This window comes from Suillus paluster (genome assembly GCF_016628075.1).
Source record: "Suillus paluster strain FC165 chromosome Unknown EDB91scaffold_62, whole genome shotgun sequence".
In the NCBI taxonomy this organism is placed as follows: Eukaryota; Fungi; Basidiomycota; class Agaricomycetes; order Boletales; family Suillaceae; genus Suillus; species Suillus paluster.
Window position 1 is genome coordinate 174,604 of NW_024537622.1, and position 20,845 is coordinate 195,448.

At 48.2% G+C, this 20,845-nt stretch overlaps 5 protein-coding genes across 5 annotated transcripts; 2 read left to right on the forward strand and 3 right to left on the reverse strand.

Moving 5' to 3' along the window:
• Nucleotides 1-652: 652 nt before the first annotated feature.
• Nucleotides 653-1,751, forward strand: EDB91DRAFT_1238911 (Frag1/DRAM/Sfk1 family-domain-containing protein; the record flags this gene model as incomplete). Its single annotated transcript, XM_041321780.1, has 2 exons — nucleotides 653-1,424; nucleotides 1,690-1,751. 2 exons carry the CDS (start codon nucleotides 653-655, stop codon nucleotides 1,749-1,751), a joined length of 834 nt encoding a protein of 277 aa, XP_041173624.1.
• Nucleotides 1,752-2,149: 398 nt separating this feature from the next.
• Nucleotides 2,150-5,262, reverse strand: EDB91DRAFT_1085002 (uncharacterized protein; the record flags this gene model as incomplete). The annotated part of the gene is made up of 15 exons (XM_041315836.1): nucleotides 2,150-2,309; nucleotides 2,369-2,421; nucleotides 2,854-2,934; nucleotides 3,163-3,414; nucleotides 3,483-3,496; nucleotides 3,645-3,690; nucleotides 3,811-3,876; nucleotides 4,097-4,212; nucleotides 4,252-4,348; nucleotides 4,407-4,497; nucleotides 4,528-4,546; nucleotides 4,670-4,769; nucleotides 4,816-4,935; nucleotides 5,013-5,050; nucleotides 5,157-5,262. 15 exons carry the CDS (start codon nucleotides 5,260-5,262, stop codon nucleotides 2,150-2,152), a joined length of 1,359 nt encoding a protein of 452 aa, XP_041173625.1.
• Nucleotides 5,263-8,698: 3,436 nt separating this feature from the next.
• Nucleotides 8,699-10,856, forward strand: EDB91DRAFT_1252083 (helix-loop-helix DNA-binding domain-containing protein; the record flags this gene model as incomplete). The annotated part of the gene is made up of 4 exons (XM_041323459.1): nucleotides 8,699-9,779; nucleotides 9,910-10,107; nucleotides 10,162-10,277; nucleotides 10,452-10,856. The coding sequence occupies 4 exons, from the start codon at nucleotides 8,699-8,701 to the stop codon at nucleotides 10,854-10,856; spliced, it is 1,800 nt and encodes a 599-aa protein (XP_041173626.1).
• A 2,440-nt stretch (nucleotides 10,857-13,296) lies between these two features.
• EDB91DRAFT_1338532 (major facilitator superfamily domain-containing protein) lies at nucleotides 13,297-15,405 on the reverse strand (the record flags this gene model as incomplete). Its single annotated transcript, XM_041325625.1, has 14 exons — nucleotides 13,297-13,474; nucleotides 13,536-13,603; nucleotides 13,654-13,671; nucleotides 13,725-13,756; nucleotides 13,807-13,864; nucleotides 13,916-14,108; nucleotides 14,157-14,253; nucleotides 14,306-14,661; nucleotides 14,712-14,796; nucleotides 14,849-14,926; nucleotides 14,979-15,027; nucleotides 15,078-15,106; nucleotides 15,160-15,186; nucleotides 15,248-15,405. 14 exons carry the CDS (start codon nucleotides 15,403-15,405, stop codon nucleotides 13,409-13,411), a joined length of 1,314 nt encoding a protein of 437 aa, XP_041173627.1. The 3' UTR covers nucleotides 13,297-13,408.
• A 1,299-nt stretch (nucleotides 15,406-16,704) lies between these two features.
• On the reverse strand, nucleotides 16,705-19,502 carry EDB91DRAFT_1338533 (major facilitator superfamily domain-containing protein; the record flags this gene model as incomplete). The annotated part of the gene is made up of 16 exons (XM_041325626.1): nucleotides 16,705-16,791; nucleotides 16,832-16,899; nucleotides 16,950-16,994; nucleotides 17,021-17,052; nucleotides 17,103-17,160; nucleotides 17,211-17,403; nucleotides 17,451-17,547; nucleotides 17,609-17,948; nucleotides 18,015-18,100; nucleotides 18,153-18,230; nucleotides 18,285-18,333; nucleotides 18,387-18,415; nucleotides 18,550-18,695; nucleotides 18,856-18,933; nucleotides 19,034-19,071; nucleotides 19,370-19,502. 16 exons carry the CDS (start codon nucleotides 19,500-19,502, stop codon nucleotides 16,705-16,707), a joined length of 1,557 nt encoding a protein of 518 aa, XP_041173628.1.
• Nucleotides 19,503-20,845: the final 1,343 nt, after the last annotated feature.

The following is a 20,845-nucleotide window of genomic DNA, read 5'->3' on the forward strand; positions in this document are numbered from 1 at the left end:
CTAGAGGATGCTGTTATACATAATACACTGGTTTGCGAGCGCCGTTTGAGTTCAGTCCACGATGAATCTGAATAGCCCCTATTTACCTTCAACTTGAACTTTGCGGAGCTCTGTAAGAAAACAAGTTTACGATGACGGTCAGAAGCAAGGTATATTCAACTGCGGGCACGAGAAAAACACATTGTGCGTGATTACATAAGTAGTACTACTGGCGAAGTTCGTTCTCCAACACAGTGTTGTTACTAACCCGTTACACGTTTCTTTGCGACTGCTACAGGTGGTGATGTGTATTCTCTGAGTCGCTCATCCGTGAGGCTTGTCTCAGGCTCGTCCGTGGTCTCAGTGGATTGAACAGCAGCTGCCTTGGGAGTCATTTCTACCGTGGTGTCTTGGGACAGCTCGTCGAAGATGGATGAATGTTGCCTTGTACCGGTTATAACCGGTTAAGAGGTTGGTTATGTAAATGAATCTGCTGTTTTGGTAGGGGTTAGTAGAGTTAATAAATTATTTAATAGGGGAGCTCAAAGTTGAACGTTCTGAACGCCCAACGCACAACCTAACCCCAGTTATTAACAACACTGCTCCACAAGCTCTCCATCAACTCTCCATTTTCCTCTCTTTGTGACATCGTGATACAAAACCAACCTCTACGATGTTCGGTTTACACCTTTCAACGCAAAGCCATCGGCTGTTTGTTTTCGTGCCACTGTTCACTGCCTTCTTTTGGTTTGCAACCCTGCTTGCCATGCTTCTTACTTGGCTTATATCTGGACGTCCCCAATATGTCTCTCAGGAGGGAAAAGTTGCATACATCTCAGACGTTGGCGCGTCATTCCTCAAACCACTATTTATCGTTAGCTGCTGCATCACTGGTGTGGGTTTTGTGCTCTCTCTCGTTCTTGAGCGACTTTTGCGGCACAGAGGCAGGCTTTCTCCCTCCATGCGTAAAAGAGAGCACGTGTTTGAGATCCTTGCCATCCTAGGGTCATTCATCGGCGTATTGGGCCTCGTCCTCCTGTCTGGCTTTGATACCAAAAACTACGTAACTGCCCACCGCATATTCCTACTCGTCTTCATGCTCGGTGTCATTCTCTCCGTGATCTTTAGCGTGCTCGAATATCACTGGTTAGTTCAGAGTCATCCAGACATCTACAAGCTTCGCCGTGCATACTTGGCAAAGTTCATCATTGGAAGCATCCTCATTGTACTAGCTATCGCCTTTGGCATCACGCTGTATTACGCTCCGAATGTTGGAGGTGTCATCGAGTGGATCATTGGATTCGGGTTCACTATCTACCTGCTCACTTTTGCGTATGACCTGAGGATGGCAAAAATCATGCGACAGGAGGAGGGATCGGACATGACGGAGAGGAGCCAAATCTCGCAGGGACAAAGTGGGAATAGTAGTGAACCCAGTTCGCGAGGTGGCAACCCGTTGGAGACGGAGAAGGCGATGGGCCATTCTCAGGTTTAATCTAATGGCGTGCTATACCGCCCATACTCAACCTCTACGAGGAGGGAGCAGGAGTCAACTAGTATCATGGTTCCTCTTAACACCTTTACAACGCATGTCATAAGCAAGCCTACTCATAGTTTATTTATAGTAACGGATGGCTTAGGGGATTATATAGTAGTATCCCAGCCACTTTACTTACCAATACAGCACACATCACTACTGATGTGTGTTAGTGCGAGGGAGAATGCACCGAGCGCGCTTTAAATTCGCACATTCCCTGGCGATTTTGACGTAAGTCTTGGACTCGATCTGCGCATTCGTGACAGATATCATAGGCCTGTGTTCGTGAGTAATATATACAGGTGCTTCTCTCGCAATGATGTACCCCTGAGCCTTCAGCTTCAATCCGTGTTTGTACCTTAACACTTTGATCGGCTGCGGCTTAATCGCTGCACCGCACGCGCCGTTAGTACGAACAAACAACTTCGATTTCGTCCGCCCAGGAAAGACAAACACAGAGCGGTGACTGTAGATCGATCACGTGTGACTGAGGGCTGCTGATCTTTTCAAGTCGGCGTTGTATGATCTGCCGTGCCACATTGAGGCTCGTATGGATCCCGAAGCATTGTGAACATGTGGCCTGATGATATTAATTGTGACCTCAGAGGCTCGTATGTCATGTTTATTTATGGTCTAGAAATCCACGAGCCTGGCCCTGTTGATCAAGGTCTTGACGAGAGACTGCTTGATCAAGGAAATTAAAATGGCCGCGTATCGGTAGATCAGTGGCCTGCCCGTCTCCATTACATTTGATCCGTTCATGATCCAGGGATCAGATGAGGTCGAAAAGCACCTAGAATGATCATCAAACATGCTGCCCCGTGACTGATATAAATGCGAACGTAAAATTACCTGATGCACAGACTGTAGTCGTACTCCAAACTTCCTGGTTGACGTGACAATCGCTAGAGTGTCAGATGAGCATGGTTCTGCAAGGTAGGGCGAAGCAGATGACCTGTTTCTGGACATAAATCTTGACAGATGACCACGTCCTGAAGTTGACTGAAGCATTTTACCCGGCAGAGTGGCTCATATCAGCGATCATTGTCGATTGACCTCGCTTATATGACAAGATATGACAGAGCCTCGTCACCAGATACGTTGAATAGTAGTCACCGAAGCTAGAAACGAACCAGCTGATTTGCCACTGACACTGGTGGATGATCAGGTGGTCGAGATAGCCTTAGTAGGGCTCAGGTCGTTACCTATAAGTAGTCGATTGAACTGTAAGCAGCATTATCTCTCCTGGAGCCCTCATACTTCCTTCGTCTGAACCTCCACTGCGACGTCGGGCTGCCTGTGGTAGTCTGTCTATGATGACTCAATACTCAGCAGACCCAAGTCGCAGCTTCGTTCAGACGAGCCTCCAGACGCCCGAGAACGAAATCCGACGTCATAGCCAGTGACGAGCTGCACTCCTACCGATCCCGAAAAAACTGCTATATTCATGGAGCCTGAAGTTCACTGGACCAATCCCATTTTGCGATGGTATATTCTACCAGAAACGCAACCTTTCGTCCAGCGGTTGGCAGTCAATACTGCGATGAAGGAGGCAAACGTGTCAGCCAGCCAAGTGAGTTTGCTGGAGGCTTTAATTGATTTCCAATTCCCCAGAGTCTTCGGGGGTCGTGTTTGATCGCACTTACGATGTTCCACTGAAAATTTGCTGCCAAGCTCTCTGGGCCGAACAATAACGGTCGGCCCGAGGGACCTCCCTTTCGATGGACGATTCCATGGGCCTTCAGCATTCTCAGCGTCTCTTTCGAATTCTGAGGTGATGTCTCCGATTGGCATCTTTGGACCAGTTGTCTCCCGGATCCTGGGCCTGTCGCAGATTCAGGGCCAACTAGTTTGTCATCTCTCGAACGCCCCGGTTCTTCTGATGCGCTCTCCTCAAGCTAGAACAAGTAAACCAATCCATTTAGAAAATTTCACGAATGATTAATGGAGACTCGTCGTAATGTACAACAAGCTCAACAGCTATCAATCGTGACTTTGGCGTTATCACAGTTTATTTCTGATTTAGTTCACCTAGCCGCCACATTTCTCCTTCGCCACTTTGGACAATCTGTCCTATCGATAGTCCGGCCATTCAACTTGAATCCTGGTTGGCTCAAGATAAACTTACTGAAGGAGGCCATAATAACCTCGTCAATATGATAAAACACCGAGAGCTAAAGAAAGGAACACGATTCTGAGGAGGACAATAGCGTTATTCGTTGGTACGTATAAAACCCTGGCGGTGCTGATGCAACTTATTCCTTCGTAGTCAACCACGAACCGAAATTATGTACTTCGACTTTCGCTTGACTCGCCACCATCACGTTCGGGCCGCCGACATAGGACTGGAAAGACGCTTTCTAAGTGCCTCGGATTCATATCGGGTCCAGCAAATCAGTTCGACGATACACTTCCAGAAAGCAGAGTACACATCTGGGTCGGACCATACTTGGTCCGCTTGTTGGATTCACGTGTGTGAATTCAAACTTCAGACGAGGTGCTTTTGTTAGTTCACGCTACTTGTCAAGACAGTACTATAAGCAGTGTAAAGCGGACTGTGGAAGCCAGGCATTCACATACCAGGAGAACCTCTTGCCTGTCTGCCATTCCATAGCGGATCCTCCAAGTCGGTTGCGGGCACGCATCGTCGTCCGAGTCCAGAGGGGTATAGTACGATACGCAAGCGATGTCAGTGCCTCAAAGTCAATATTTATGCTTTGGGATCTCTTGCTAACCTGGGGCACACGGCAACAATTTTACTAGCCGGCGGTAATTCCCCTCGGAGAATCTTTGGTGAGTTACAACTTCCTCTCTCAATGTACATTCGTCATCCTTGCCACAAACGTTTCAAAACGAACGTTTAGTTCAACAAATTGACGCCTTCGCGTACCGCTATATCGGCCTGCAGAACTCGAAATCGAAATTTGCCTGTCTCGAAGTCAACAAGGTCAACATGGTCCTCCAGTGGCGTATTGCGCGTGCTGTGAAATATATTACAATCCGCCACGTACCAGCCACCTTCTCTCCCCCCTGATCGCCTGGACAATTAACTTGTTATATTCGATCTAATCACATCCAGGGTTAGTGTCCTCATCCCCTTATCCGAGATCCGTCCCATTCGCAGTTATGATCAGTAGTAAGTACCCCACGTACCCATGGTATTCCCCTTGACCGGCGCTGAGGTCCGAATAGCTGTTCCTATTCCCGGAACTTCCTCCCTCGGATCGGTTAGTCTTGTCGTTTCAGATTGACACTTGCGAATGTATATGTTTAGTTGAATTATCGTTTAGTCAGCTCACAGCTAAGCTTGTCTCCAAATATGCATACGACGGTGTGACATACGGGCCGAGGGCGCTGCTTCGAAGATCACTCATTTCTCGTGCGAATCCGTACTGGCTCAGCCCCGGATCTTCAGAGCCCTGGTACGGTCGACATCAAGAAGTTGCGATTCCCACAGTGTTGTGCGCCATGCTGTTCTGTCAAATTCCTTACTTACCTTTGCTGTTTCCATTTTCTTGTACTCCCGCCGAACCCCTGGACACTAAGCATTGCGGCAATTGCTCCATCCTTCTACCGGTGAAAAGCTCCTGTGGTCCGCGGCAGGCGTTCTGCAGCTGATGGATTCCCTCGCTGTACTTACACAAGTCAACCTGGTTTACAGTTTCTCCGATGTCTCGCCGTCGCTCTGCAATCTTGTAGAAACCATCTCTAGTCTCACCCGCAGGGCTTCTGCTACATGGCTCCATAGTGCTCTAATGCACGCGCCCCTGAAGAAATATGGTTCAAGTTTTACATTCTGTCACTCGCGTCGGCTTAAATCGGATGCTATCTTCCGCGATCCGCGGCGCTGCTTCCCGTAATCCCAGGGTTCACCTTCCCGTTTTCGCTGAGGCCCCCACCCATCCACTCATTTTTGGCTGCTCCTATGCCATACTTCTTTTTTTTCATTAAACCGGATATGCCCCTTCAGCACGTTTTCAGGGTCGTATACTTTGGCGTGTCGGTGTTCTTAGTAAGTTTCACAGGTTATCACAGTCCGATTTCTTACCCCAGCTTACCCTCGTGTCAGACTTCGACAGCAATCAGCATACTGGTAACCATTGTCGAGGAAGATTGTGCCTTGAGCAATGAGGCTACGTCAATGCTTTAACTGCCACATCTTGGCAGTGCGACTATTTCCTAGGGAAACTGATCGCCTGAGATACGTAGATCGTTTATGGTATGTTATATTTTCGCGCTGGTGAGAATTAGAGATCTGGACCCCTAAGGACCTATTGCCTCGTCTTCGTGGTGCCTGTTCTTCCGTTCGTTCTTCCATGACATGACAGTTGAAGGGTCTTCTTAATAGTTGTCATCAAAAACGTCCCGGTTGGCTGAAAACTAGTCCGCGAGCGTCTAGACTCTACTCATCATTTCAGCGATGGTGAAATGTCAAGGATGAAACAGGAAACAGTTCATCACCGACAGAACAGAACATTATATGCTGATTTGGACCGCACATCAGATCTGGTTTATCGTGAACTTGAACATATGTAGTGCGTCCAATCTTAACACCTCCTACGCTTCCGCAATCTCATCACATCTAATCTTAACCACCGGCAGCCTGGATGAACTTACGCCCGCGGGGACCACCGCCCAATTCATTGTCATTGAACTCGGCAGACGTGCGACGCGCCGAGCACACAGTGAACATCGAGATCAAATTCAGATAAGTTACAGTAACTACTTGCCAAGATTTTCCCAGTCCCGTCTACACCTCTTGCAACGCATCTCACATCTGCCACCCCTTCTCCTGAATAATGAGTGCCTTCGAATATCCGGTCCGGCTGTCCCGCTGGCGTAGGCGACCGCACTGAATGGTAGTGGAACATCGTTAGCCCGCCCTGTCATCATCTATCTCCACCACTAAGTGCGTTCTCCACAAGCGGCCCCCTTTCCTCCATACTCCCGCCTTTTCCTCCGCTTTTACCGTTCATCGAGGTAACGCCCGCATAAGTCGAGGCTCGCTTTTCGAAATTCCGCCCTATTCTTGTTTCGCCGATATTGATTCAGGAATCACCATGAACCCCATTGGACGTCCGCTCAGCGCTGGCGTTTCAGATTACTTATGATAGTGATAGTGGAATTCTGCGCGCGGTAGCTCCACAATGCACATGCTGCTACGCTCTTTACTTTTGAAACGTTTGCGAGTCTGCTTCCGGTTCAGTTTTTGGCATCATCGATGACGCGTCATCTGGATCACGTTTGATTGGATGGCGTCAGCTTGCCTATCGAGTATATAATATTGTAACGTTCACAGCTTATCTAGCAATTAGCCGTCACCTAAGGTTAAGAATGAGCGTCGGCGTTCGTTCAAATGGGTTTGCATACTCAGGCTGTGTGAACGATGAAGTAAAGCTACTAACGTCAAGTTATGCAATGATGAGACCTGTACATACTTAACTTTATTCAAATGGACTGCCACTTCACCAGCAGGGTAGACACCACTACAGATAGACACCGTGCACCACCCACATCATGCCAACCCATTTCTCGACGCATGCTGTGCTGTTACGCTTTTTAATTTTGAAACGTTTGTTCACTGCTCCCGACTCGGCTATAGCATCATCGATGACGCGACGCGTAATCTGCATCATATTTGATTGGTTGCCCATCGAGTATGTAACTGCAAGTTTCCGTTCACAGCTTATCTGGCAAGGTCAGTCAATAACCTAAGCTTAAGAATGAGCGTCGGCGTTCCTTCAAATTTGTCTGCGTACACATGTGCGTACAAGTGAGGCTACTGTACGTCAAGTCATGTAATGATGATACCTGTACATACCTGATCGTGAGTTTGATTGAATCGCCACCTTCGCCAGACTAGTTGTATGTGCAGAGATCAGAAGGTTACTAAACATCTATAATTGATGTCAACCCCCTGATTTCTACTGCACACCATGACAACTCGTATTCTCGACACTACATCCTGTGTACATAACAGAGAGCTGAGATAGAGTACGCGTGTGATAAAAATGGTACGATAGACCCTACTTACATACGACAGAAGTCAGGAAGCAGCGTATATGTAGAACAGGGATATTCGGGGCCCAGTAATTCGATCCTAAAAAAAGACAGTTAAGCTTTATCTTGTGTGGCGACTGTCTGTGAGCAGAGTAGTCTCCCTGGGCCTTAAGATAGTCGTTCCTTCTATATGAGCACAGTGCATGCTCAACTAACTATTGTGGCATGGTATGAATGCGATTACAATCGCCCAGTGAGATGCGCTTATGGAGTGAAGCAACGGCGTCCCGGGCGACCTGAATTTGTGGCGTCAGACAAGAAAATCGGAATTCCGAAGATGTGCCTACCCCCTCTATCTTACTCCCGCTACTTATCATAGGTATAGACTTCCGCTACTGAATAGCCATTATTTCCTGATCTGGTATGAAGTAATTCTATCCGACGTTTCGATCAGATTGAGGGTGAGGAACTTGTAGTATAGGTGGCATCGCGCTCGCACGTAAGACTGATTTAGCTCCGTACCGATAGGTGCTATAGATGTACGCCAATATGTGAACCTTGATTGAGAGAGTATAAGAAAAGCCTTGGCTGACCAAGGCTCAATGGATAGGTGAAGTAAACACAGTTAACCTCGTGTCGGGATTCACGTCGAGGCGGTTCCGTAGTTCTTTTGTATGTTTCTTAGCAGGATCAACACTATCCGAGGAGTGATGTGATGTGGTTGCAACCACGCTGAGCTGTCAAAGAGTCGGATGCGCTTGAGTGATTTGCCTTTATGTTCTGTCTGAAATCGGGCGCCATCGCGGAGATTGACGTGTCGGAGGATGTAAAGTTAACCCTGGTGGTGATGTTGTCAAAAGAAGATCAATAATTTGCTCGCGGGAGAAGTGAATGTACGGACGGTATGGAGGACGTAGATGGATATCGCGGTGCCGAGGGTACGAGGCAACGGGGGCAGTAGGATAGGGATGAGGATAGGATGGAAGTTGGACGGCCTGAGAAAGAAAAAACTAAGGATAGAATGAAGGTGAATGACGTAATAGGAAATGTACATATTTGTACCTTTCCCATACTCGGACCGAGACCCCGGATGGAAGTAATAGAAATAAGTAAAATAGTGATAATAAAGTGAGTCGGATATACTACGGGGTTGTATATCCTCCTCCTCCTCATCATCCTCTCATGTCCTATACAGTTGTAAGACAAGAAGGTTTCCAGCTTCCTTCACCAACACATACAGATACACCTACACCAGATCCGACTTCACCAAATAACCTTTTCATGCCACCAAACTTGTCTTTTTTACCGGACTCATTTCGAAAGTTTCCAAGTGCAGCTCAAGCTCATCAAGCTACTACTACAACTACTACCCCAGCTCCAATCGATTTCAATGACGATGATCTGGCTACACTAATCGATTCACATGAGCGTAGTACTTACGCCGATTCAGACCCTTACCGTCACAACATTTTCGATATCAGCGCACCTACAACTCATTACCGTCCCCCATCATCCACAGATATCTACCCTCAACAGCAGCATACCAACGATCTCAACCATGCTCATTTCAATAGTACACTTCCTGCTTTAAACAGTAGTATGCGTTACGAACCTCACCCAGATCCACCATCACACTTCGCGTACCGCCACACACCATCCCCGCACAATCCTAACTCACGGAGTCGTAGCCGTTCCCGCGCACCATCACTCGGCCCAACCCGAACTTCCCGCCGTGATCGCCGTGCCAATAGTATTAGTTCACATGTATCTGGCACTTCCCCACCCCCACCCCCACCCCGCCCTCACGCTATCGTTATCCCCGGTCGTGGCGGCGGTTCAACTATGGGCGGCTTCTTCGTTCCTGGCCAGCCAGAATATTCCCTTCCCACTCCTGACAGTCTATCCCATTCATTCGGTGGCTTCCAGGGATATAATGCGGCAACAGCTTCATACGCTCCCCAACCGGCTTCCTATGCTTCGCAAAACAACGTTGCTGTAAACTATGGCAGTTTTAGTGGCCGTACCGGTACTCCCAACATGGGAATCAGTCCGAGCGAAGTCTCTACCTTGGGCATGCTTGCAAGCGGTGCTACTTCACCTGCAACAGCCAAAGGGAAGCATTCTGATGGCGATGGTCTATCAGAAAAGAGGCGAAGAAGGAGAGAAAGTCACAATGCTGTCGAGAGACGGCGGAGAGACAACATCAATGAAAGAATCGGAGAACTGGCAGGGTTGATTCCAGGGGTGCTGTTCGAATGTGATGGTGGGTTTCATTCTTCCTTTCCGTGGCTCTCGGACCTATCATTCCCATACTCTTTGGCAACTGTTCATTCCCGATTTTCAATCCGATCCTTGGAGCTATTATTTTTCAATTATCTAACTCGTCTCCATAGCGCCACTTATTCCCCCAACATCCCCTACCCTTCTCAGCGCTACTTCACCAGGCGAAAACAGCGACCTTTTCTCACTACCTTTACTCCCAGACGCAGCAAACTCCGACGAGGGTCTCCCTGACGTTCCCGAAAATGGGGTGCCTGCCACCCCCGTCAACGGGAATGTCAAAAAGGATCCGAGCGAAGACGGAGATGATGGTGCGTCTTGGCGTGCTGTGAGAAGCATGTGATTTTGACGCTTATGCTGAACAGCCCGGGGTAACGCCAATGGTGGTGTGAATGGTGGCATCCCTACCAATGGGGTGACTACTGCGAATGGCTCAGAGCCGCAGATGATAAAGGCGAACAAGGGCATGATTTTGAGGAAGGTGAGTATTTTTTGTGCTGGTGTCGTTTTTTCCTCGGCTGGACGGTACTTTTATCGCCTATATGCGTCATTTTCCTTCAGTATATGCACTGCATTGCACTCTTTACTTGCGTATATGCGCCTTTCTCATGTCAACTCATCCTAAATTCGTTCTATTTACTGATTCCACCTCCAGTCCGTGGAATACATCCGCTACCTCCAACAACTCGTCAACGTGCAAGCTTCCCGCGGCCGAGATCTCGAAGAGCGCAACCGCGCCCTCGAGCGCGAACTAGCAGCAATCCGAGGAACACCCATACCCTCCTCCCGAAGCGCATCCAATTCGCACTCTGATTCTGATTCAAGCAGACTTTCTCTCGCAAGTTCACAAACATCCCTGCCACAGTCCTCATCTTCGTGGGAAGTGGAGAGGAAGTGGGAGATGGATGTTGAGGATAGGGATGGGGGCGAGGGTGAGGGCGAGGAACGTGGAAGGGGACGCCCAAGGGCGAGGAAAGAGGACGTGCTTGGGGCTTCAAAAATCCGAGAGGGTGATGGGTCTGGTGGGGATGGGAGTTTGGAGCGCGATATGGAGATATGACGTTGATCTTATCTCCCTGTCAAACGGTTTCTGTTTCTGTCTTGGGCAACAAGACAGCCATCCGGTCTGGCATCCCGTGTCAAGATATCATGTTCACGTCCTTCATGCCTGCACGATTTTCTTTTTCCTCATGTGTTCCTCGCGTTTTCTTTCTTCCGGCTCGTCACTTCCCTCGTCATGCACACTGTATCATTCATAGCCGCCTTGGTTTCTTGTGTTATTCCTCCTTATTGGGTCTTGTCTCCTCGTCGTTCTTGACTGCATCACAATCGCCTCCATCTATCCCCATTCCCATTCCCACTCCCATCCCGATTCCCATATTCTTCGACGTTCACCCACCACGAGCAGGGTTTTCGCGGATCTTCTATCCACCCAAGCCGGAGAACTTACCCACATCGCACAAAGCACAATCGCACGACACCATGGTCGAGGCTTTCCGTCTACCCCGCCACTCATTCTTTCCATCAATTATTCCAATTCCCTCCATCCACGATTTACTTTTTATTTCTTCCATCCTGTTCCCACCATACCGCGCTTCCTCCATCCACCCAGGCTGTCACCCACCATTTACCCACCCTTCCTCTTCCTCCAACAAAAAATGTACCATCAGCTTCTTACGAAACCAAAGTCAAAGTCAGTACTAGTATCAGTCAGTGAGGTGTAGTGTAGTGTCAGTGTCAAAGTATCTATCTATCGTCGTATCTACTGGCATTATCAATGTAAAAAGGGGTTTTATGCATTTGATTTACGTGCGGAGCTTGAGCTTGAGCTTGAGACGTACTTTGCGGTGTAAATGCGGTGCTTTATGGTGCGGTGGCCAGCAGTAAAAGCACTCCGAGACAACAATCAATTCAACAACAAGCAAGCCCTTATATACACCCATCTCAGGCCCAGGCAACATATACATTGCATAGTGACGTACGCCCCATCGCCCACCTGATATGGTGGTTATGATCATCTGGCGCGATTCTAGCGTCATTCCGCGAGCACGAATCTGAGTCTGATGACATACGAGTAAGTCTTGGCGGTGCGAGGCTCGTCTTTTTGTTCTTGTCGCGGTGCTTATCGATATCGATATCCTGCTAGCGCACGGGATGACGGCTGAACGTATTGCATAGTACTGACAAAACTGCGCTCTGGTATTTTGCCAAACTTGAAGGACTTTGACAAAGGGCCGGAGTGCAGTTGCATCGACGTTGATTTTCTTACCATTTGGACTGTCGGGTGCGCCGATCTTTCTGCGAGCAGGGCATTAGGGCAAGAACAATTCATCCATTTAGTTTCCGTGCGCGTGCTAGTGATCTCCGCGAGTCAGGGCACCATTGTCAGCGGCTCGAACGACGAACATTGGAAGCATAGGCTACCTACTAGGTATGCTTCCAAGCTTCGGAATCCATCTGATCATGATTCATGACAAATTACAATAGTCTCCGTTGAGTGGACAAATAGAAGGGAGAAAGCCGTCTCTTCTATGACGCATGGCAGGCATCGAATGAAATGCCTCCATGGAGACTACCCCGGATTATCGCCCACTTCTGCAATCTGCTGCTCATCTTTCATCGCACTATCGAATTCCTTCTATGGCGCACAGTAACGAATGGATCCCTCCGTGGAGACTACCCCGGATTATCGCCCCGTTCTGCTCTGCTGGATCATCTTTCATCGCGTTATCGACCCTGTAGATTTTCCCGTGCGCATTATCAATCACGACGCCATGAGCATTCGATATTTCGATATTATATTCAACGTTCAACCTCCACGGTTCCGAGTGCAACGTGGAATGGTGAAACAATATTAATGCGATACGGTGAGGTCCTCTCACAGGCCGCTATCAATCTTATCAGTAGTCGATCGATAGACGCTTGTGCTCCAGGCGTCAGGAAGTCCGTCATGGCATACCAAATAAGTATCGTGAATTCGTCATTCGATGGTAAGCATCAGAGAGTTCTCCCGTACGAAGTTGATGAATGAAATCATAGAAGACCAAGACCTCCTCGGAGTTCCTCCAGCTAGCTATAAATAGCCTCAAAGGTCCGTCTCAGAGCCGCCCGTCGATAATGGATGCGTTTTGCAAAAATACTGATGTGCACAGCAAGAATTAAGCATCGCGGGACGAACGAAGATCGAGGTGTTGTTTCATGGAACTGCTCCGATTGGTCTCAAACGTGCCTGATCTGTCCCCTGGTGTTTCAAGCTTTTTCGAGGTCGAAAGGGAAGTTTAAGTTATTCTCGGCCAGGCTAATGTTAACTATTATCATCCCAAGCTGGCCCGCGGACAAGACAAGGTTGGTGCCCACTGGTTGTTTTCATTTCAGAGTCGATTTAACATATATATCATTGTGCTCGACATGGTGGGCCCGGAATATCTCTGTCTGCACATGCTTTCAATACATTTATCACGCACATATTCGCACTCAATCGCAAGATAGTGCTGCCCCCCGTCTAGTTCCAATCTCGTCTACTCCACCGTGGGTATATACTGGCGCCGACAAAACCCTTCATACAACAAGCGGTACACTTCGTTTTCGCGCCAAGCTATGAGTGGCAGTTTATTATCTTCGGGGGTATATGATTAAGCGCATCACCACAAATATCGAACTGCCAGTAAGACAGATGAACTTATCACGGCAGGAAACGATTTCAGCACAGCGAAGTGCGAGAACAATGACGACTACTCACCCCACTGAAGAGCGACGGTATCAACCACCTATATTGAGATGAAAGTAAAGCGCCTGATATCGGACCACCTGAAAATATTTGTTCGAAGGCAAATGAAGATCGGAGAAAAACGACTCACCGAGTAATCCACCAAAGGCTGAACATTCGCTCTCTGTCAGGAGGTTTGCAACAGAGCTGAATCATACGCACAGGTGAAAGCAAAGCAAATGCCCATTCGCGCCCTGCATAGGAGGGTCAACATTGGCTGGACTATGTCTGTAAAAAAACCTACCCTAACTCAGACAGGTCGGGGGTCAACACAGTCACCAGCGGGACCAACGCTGCGATGTCTAAAGTTAGACAGTTAGTGTCAGGGATTACACTGGCAGTGTGAAACATACAAACTCCATAAACGTAGCCGTATGCAATGCCTATCACAATAACACTTGATATCTTAGTCAGAGCTATCATGGATATGATGAGGGCACTGCATGCGAGAGTGGATGCGATGGTTAAGTTTAACAACCCCGAATACGCTGCAATTATTCCTGCTGTGCAGCGTCCGATGACACAGGCAGCATTCATGATCACAAGCTAAATCGAGTTGAGAGTCGACGTTGAAGAAGAAAAAATAGAACATACCGTGTAGAATGAGAAATGGACGTCGATCCCATGTTTGATAGAGTCCAGTTGTAAGTAGAAAACGGGGAATAAAATGCCGATCTGACACAGCAGGATCCTAAGGACGATCAGCTTCGAGTCGGTTTGTGCGCGTGCCAGAGAGAACATACCCAGCGGTCATGAGGATGAATGGAACCTCGCGAGAGCATTTCCGTGCAACTGCACTATAGCTAGCACTTGGTGTCGACGTTGACAGTACTCTCGTGCGCATGAATAAGCAGGCGATCAATAACAGGGCACTGACCAAACCCGCACTGGCGCGGACGCCTCTCGCAAAGCCAACAGTGCCATTCAAAAGGTGATTAAGCATGATTGGATGAATAATGGCACCCAGTGGAGAACCGGACGCGACGAGAGCCATAATCAATGTACGTCTTTTGGAGAAGTGCTGAGAGATGACCGCCATGCTGGGACCATACATCAGGCCCATCCCAATCCCAGAAAGGACACCTTGAACCATAAAAATCTAGTCACAGATATAGGTAGCCTAACAACAAGATTGGCCGGACTGCTCACCAAGTAGAACTGACCAGGCTTTGCGAAGGATAACATGAACAAGGACAGTGCTTGGAGCGACGACCCCACAACCATCAATTGGTAGCTATCAGAAATTAGTGTGATAAACAATTGACTATGAACATATGCCAGCTTACAACCATCCTCTGTCGTACAGTAGACCTGATATCAAAGTGAGATTGGCTACGAGGAACGAGTTCAATGCACCAATCCATCTGACAATGACTGAGAGATCACAGACATCAGGATATAAGTACATTCACTTACGATATTGCAGATGGTGGTTGGTTGGTCAGATAAATCCGCGTGTAAAAATCTTTTCATGCGTCAACTTTGGAAATAATAAATCTTGCGACCACTGTGTACCTTCATAGACTCCAAAAGAATTTAAATATCTGTTTGAGCGCTGTCAACTGACATGCCTCGATCGAACAGAGCTAGGACCAACCCGTAGCCACAAAATTGCACTAGGAAACTGAGCATCATGGCGAATGTGAGATACGCAACTTGCATATATCATCCGAGAAACAGCTTACGATCCAAAGGCAGTTGCCCACGCCCGACGCCCGCCATCCAGAGGTTCAGATTCTGTTGAAGATGTCGAGGATTCAGACGACTGTTTACGTCCTAGCTCTTCCAGATCATCCAACTTCTCGTTCGTTATGAGCTCATTGCGGACTTCGAACTGTGTCATAGCCGCTATCGAAGGAAATGGTGAGTGGGTGGAAGGATTATGCACAGCAAATGAAGGCATTCCGGATTATATGGACAGTATTAATTGTGACCCTGTAAGAGTGAGGTGCAACTTCGTATGAAAGGGGTCACCTGGTAAGATGCGTTGCACTACCGGCAGGGCGTTAACAAGTCGTTGACAGTAATCTCAATGCACGCATAGAAGAAGCCGTAGGGTCTAACAGGGTCCGACCTTGTGATGATGGATACCTGACAGCACTATAACTTTGTGTTGAGTTGTTCGGCTTGTGTGGTTGACAGCGGGCTCGAAGGAAATCAGGTCCGATGATTGCCCTGTCATGAAGATAATCAGTTATACTAGTTACACATATGTAATAATCGGCCGAAATATGAGTGAATACTGACAACTTACCTAAGGAAGATAGGGAAGTAAAGCCAGGAAATCCCGCAAGGGGATAGGCAAGCATGCAATATACGTCTCTTATTGAAAATTTCTTGCATCCTTGGCGTGAGGTCACCAGCATCGCTTTAGTAGGTCAGCGGTAGCACATCTTTGCCCTTAAGTCACTTGCGGGCAATTCATACTCTTCAGGTAAGGTACAGACCCGAAGTGACTAGTACGTGTTCGGAAGCCCAGGTGCTGTAGTGGTAAGGAATGCTATTCGCCATGACCAAGCTGGGATATTCCTGCACCGCACTGATCTAGAGGAGATACATATGTCTGCGCTGACCAGTGACCTCATGAGAGAACATTATTAGTATCTTAGTGTCGTTGTAAGAAACTACGTGCGGTCGACCACGAGACGGTGTACGAGAAGAGCAGAGCGCATTGTTTTCGAACGTGAAAACGCGCTTCATCATCGTGCTTGCTGCGTGCCAGGATTTTATTTTTCACATGCATCCAGCTAAGAAACGGATGAAACTTTTGGAAGGTACTGAGGGAAGCCCAAAGCTGTTCAAAGGCAACAAGAGGGCAACCCGCTGCAGGTTGCCTTGCACGTGCCACCCATCATTGCTGCCGTAACCAGGACCTGCCAGTGTGGCGCCTCGCTGCTTACAGTGACTCTGAAATCTGAGTATCGGCGTAATGATACAAGCAGCTGTCGCGCGACAAATACGTGTATCATACACGTATTGATTGGAAGCGCGTGGTTATACATTATCATACTATATATCCTGGGACCACCGATTGAATCTACATCAGTATATATATCGACCCCACAACGATCTAAAATCTCATAGAACAAACAGTTCACCTCGTGTCCACGCCAGCTGGGGGTGACTACAGTATCTCTTCTGTTTATCGTCGGCGGTATACCAACAAGCGCACTACAACAAACATCGAGCTTCCGACCAGAGAGATGAGCTCATCATGGTGGATAAAAATCTGAGCATGTGCAAGTGCAGGAAAAACGTCAACCACTCACCCCACTGAAGAGCGACGGTGTCCACCACCTATACTGAGATGAAAGCAAAGCTCCCGATATTGGCCCGCCTGGAATCATTGGTTCAATGGCAAACAAATCCCAGAAAGCAACTACCCACCAAGTAATCCACTAAAGGCTGACCATTCGCGCTCTATCAGGAGTTCTGTAATAAGACGAAATGATACACACCAGTGAAAGCAAAACATATGCCGAATCGCGCCCTGCATAAGAAGGTCAACGTCGCCAGACCACGCACGTAAGAGAAGCTAACCCTAGCTCGGACAAGTCGGGCGTAAGCACCGTCACCAATGGGACCAACACCGCGACGTCTTGGAAAAGTCAGTGCCAGGAATTACACAAACTGCGGTGTGACACATACAAACTCCAGAAAAGTAACCATATGCAAGTCCCAACACAACCACACTGGTTATATCACTCAGAGCTATCATGGATATGATGAGGGCGCTGCATGCGACAGTGGATGCGATCGTCAAGTTCAGCGCCCCCGTATACTCTGCAATTATTCCTGCCGTGCAGCGTCCGATGGCACAGGCAGCATTCGTTATCACAAGCTAAATCGAGGTGGGAGTAATGACGAAGAAGTAAACATCACACGTACGGAGTAGAACGAGAAATTGACATCAATCCCATGTTTGATAGAGTCCAGTTGTAAGTAAAATATAGGGAAATAATACCCGATCTGAAATAGCGTTGACCTAGGCATGATCAGCCGTCGATACTTCAAGTCGGTTCGTGCGCACGTCAGAGACAACGTACCCAGCGGTTATGAGGATGAAAGGAACGTCGCGAGAGCATTTCCGTGCAACTGCACTATAGCTGGCAGTCTGTGTCAACGTCGACAGTGCTCTCGTGCGCATGGACAAGCAGGCTATCAATAAAAGACCACTGACAAAACCCGCACTGGCACGGGTGCCTCTCGCAAAGCCAACATTACCGTTCAAAAGATGATTGAGCATGATCGGATGAATCAAGGCGCCAAGTGGTGAACCGGATGCGACGAGAGACATGACCAATGTGCGTCTTTTGGAGAAGTGCTGAGAGATGACTGCCATGCATGGACCATATGTCAGGCCCATCCCAATCCCAGAAAGGACACCTTGAACCATAAATATCTAGTCACAGATATAGGTAGCGCACCAACGAGATTGATGGGGCTGCTCACCAAGTAGAACTGACCAGGCTTTGCGAAGGATAACATGAACAAGGACAGTGATTGAAGCGAACGACCCGACAATCATCAATTGGTAGCTATTAGCAATGAGCGTGATAAATAATTAGCTATGATCATATGACAACTTACAACCACCCTCTGTCGTACAATGGACCTGAGATTAAAGTGACATTGTCTGCGAGGAACGAGGTCAATGCACCGATCCATCTGATACTGACTGAGACCGGAAAAAAAATACAGAGTATAAGTGCATTCACTTACGATATTGCAGACGGTGAATTGTTGGTCAGATAAATTCGTGTGTAAAAATCTTCCCCAAGTTCGTTTATCAAGTATACAACCAATCATGCGACTGCTGCGTACCTTGATAGACTCCAAAAGATGACACATATCTGTTAGAGTGTTGTTAACTGATATATGTCGAGCGAAAGGAGCTAACCAACCCGAAACCACAAAATTGTATCAGGAAACTGTGCATCATTGTGAATGCGAGATATGCAGCTTGCTTTGAGGCACAACGTACCACCCGAAAGCAGTTGCCCATGCCCAAAACCCGCCATCTGGAGGGTAAGATTTTGAAAAAAGTTCTGGAGAATTAGATGACTGCGTATGTCCCAGCTCTTCCAGGTCATCCGACTTCTCGTGGACTGCGAGCATGTTAGGGATTATAGACTGAGTTATAGACATCGAAGGGACTGGTGGGTGGGGAAATAGTTATGCGCTGGGCTTCCGTATTATAATCCAAGCTCGTCTTGCTGCATGGCTAAGTCGTCATCGAGAGTCGGGTCACTCGGGTGTGCTAAGGCCCCTGGCCCTCCGAATCATGACTCACGAATCCTGGACCCCCAACCCATAAATTATCCCCAGGGGTATCGATGGACAGCAGATCGCAGGGGCCGTATTGAAATATCTATCAAATGCAGATTTACGGTAGGACTTGAAGAGTAATAGGGCCATACTGTTATATATTTATTAATACAAATCTAGGGTGCTTGATATTGCGTACTCACTGAGAATCCCCTATAGTCTCGACTCTCCCCAAGCCAGACTTTGAAAAACAGAAGATAGTTGTTCCTTCTTTTTCAAGCCCGACCCCCACCGTACATATACGGTACATTGTATGCATTGGAGAAACTGTTGCTGGCACTTGTTGGCACCTGCCCGATTTAGGCCGCGCGCGCTTGCAATAATTTTAGTTCTCTTCTTCGCAACATCTTCGGCTGCTCTTTCGGCTCCTCTCACACTCCACAGCCCACCACCCTAGGTACTCCTTCATCTCTCCGGCACCCTGCAGGTCCTCCCTTGCATTTACCTTCCCTGAGTCTCTCGTCCTTCAATGTCAGTACTCTCGAACCCAGCAACACCGTTCTTGATCCCTCCTTGGCCACTGCTGCCCCCGGGCCTCCCTACTTTCCCCGCCTTCCGCATGCACTCTCCTTCCCTCTCCCCACCCCTTCTGTGCCCTCCCCCACACCCCATCGCCCTGCCACGCCCTTCCTCGCTGGCATGCACTATTCACAGGCGGCCATCATGGCGGGTTTATAAGGGTTTAAATGCGACCGACGATGAGAGTGATGACTACTCCCCTATGTGTCCTCGCCTCCTTCGTGCGCCCTAACCTCGTACTACAGGGGCTATCTGGCATAGATCTCGATGGACGTATTATATAAAAAATCAGAAACCTGTCGGGTTTTTCAGGGTCTATCTCCTTGTGATCATTGATACCTGACGGCATAATAACTTGAACTACCTTGTTAGGGATTGAAGGAAGTCACTTGCCAGCGTGTGGTTGACAGCTGGCTCGAAGGAAGGAAGACCCCATGTCCGCCCTCAGCCCTGCCACGAAGACTACGATCGGTCCGACTGCTCACGCTACAGAATGATTAGCCGTACTTAGTTTGAGTGGATGCTGGACTGGCGGCGACTGGCAACGAGCCTGCCTCTGGGCAGAGTCCAGGCGGCGCTCGGTGCACGCAATATTGATATTGTCCATTGTCATAAGTGGCTAATGGCCGTGGACATAGAGGAGGAGATTTAAATGATTTCTTGTCTTGTTTCTTTGTTTTGGTGTGAAAGCAGAGCACAACGGATGTCATCCCCGTGGAGTTGTCCGTAAATTATAGACGCGAAGGTGCTCGCTGTTGTTTATTCAATTTGAAGTCGCGGGCCGGCGCCCTGGAGTGCGTGCCCCTCTACGCTATTGGTCTGTGCTCCCGGAGTATGCACACGCGCTCTGTCCAATACATATTTGCACAAAGTCTCATCCAATCCAGCGTGACCATATACCTCCCTCGACAGAATTTCTCAGAACAAGTGTTACCCCGTGTCCTCGCCAGCTATGGATGACTTCCGTTTATGCCGGTATATCATCACGCGCATCACATCGAACTTCCGACCAGAGAGATAAGTTTATCATGGTGGATAAAAGCTCAGCATACACCAGTGCAACGATGCCAACCACTCACTCCACTGAAGAGCGACGGTATCCACCATTTACATTGCGATGAAAGCAAAACGCCTGATATTGGGCCGTCTGAAAATATTGGCTCAATGCCAAATAAATGGAAACCAACTACCCACCGAAGGCTGACCAGTCGCTCTCTGTCAGGAGTTCCGAAAACAGAGCTATGAGGGTCAACATTACCAGACTACGCGTGTGAGAGAAGCCAACCCTAGCCCGGACAAGTCGGGCGTGAACACCGCGATATCTGGAAAGTCAGTGCCATAAATAAATGAGCTGCTGTGACATAAAAACTCCAGAACGGTAGTCATATGCAAGTTCCAACGCAACCACACTGGTTATATCACTCAAAGCTTTCATA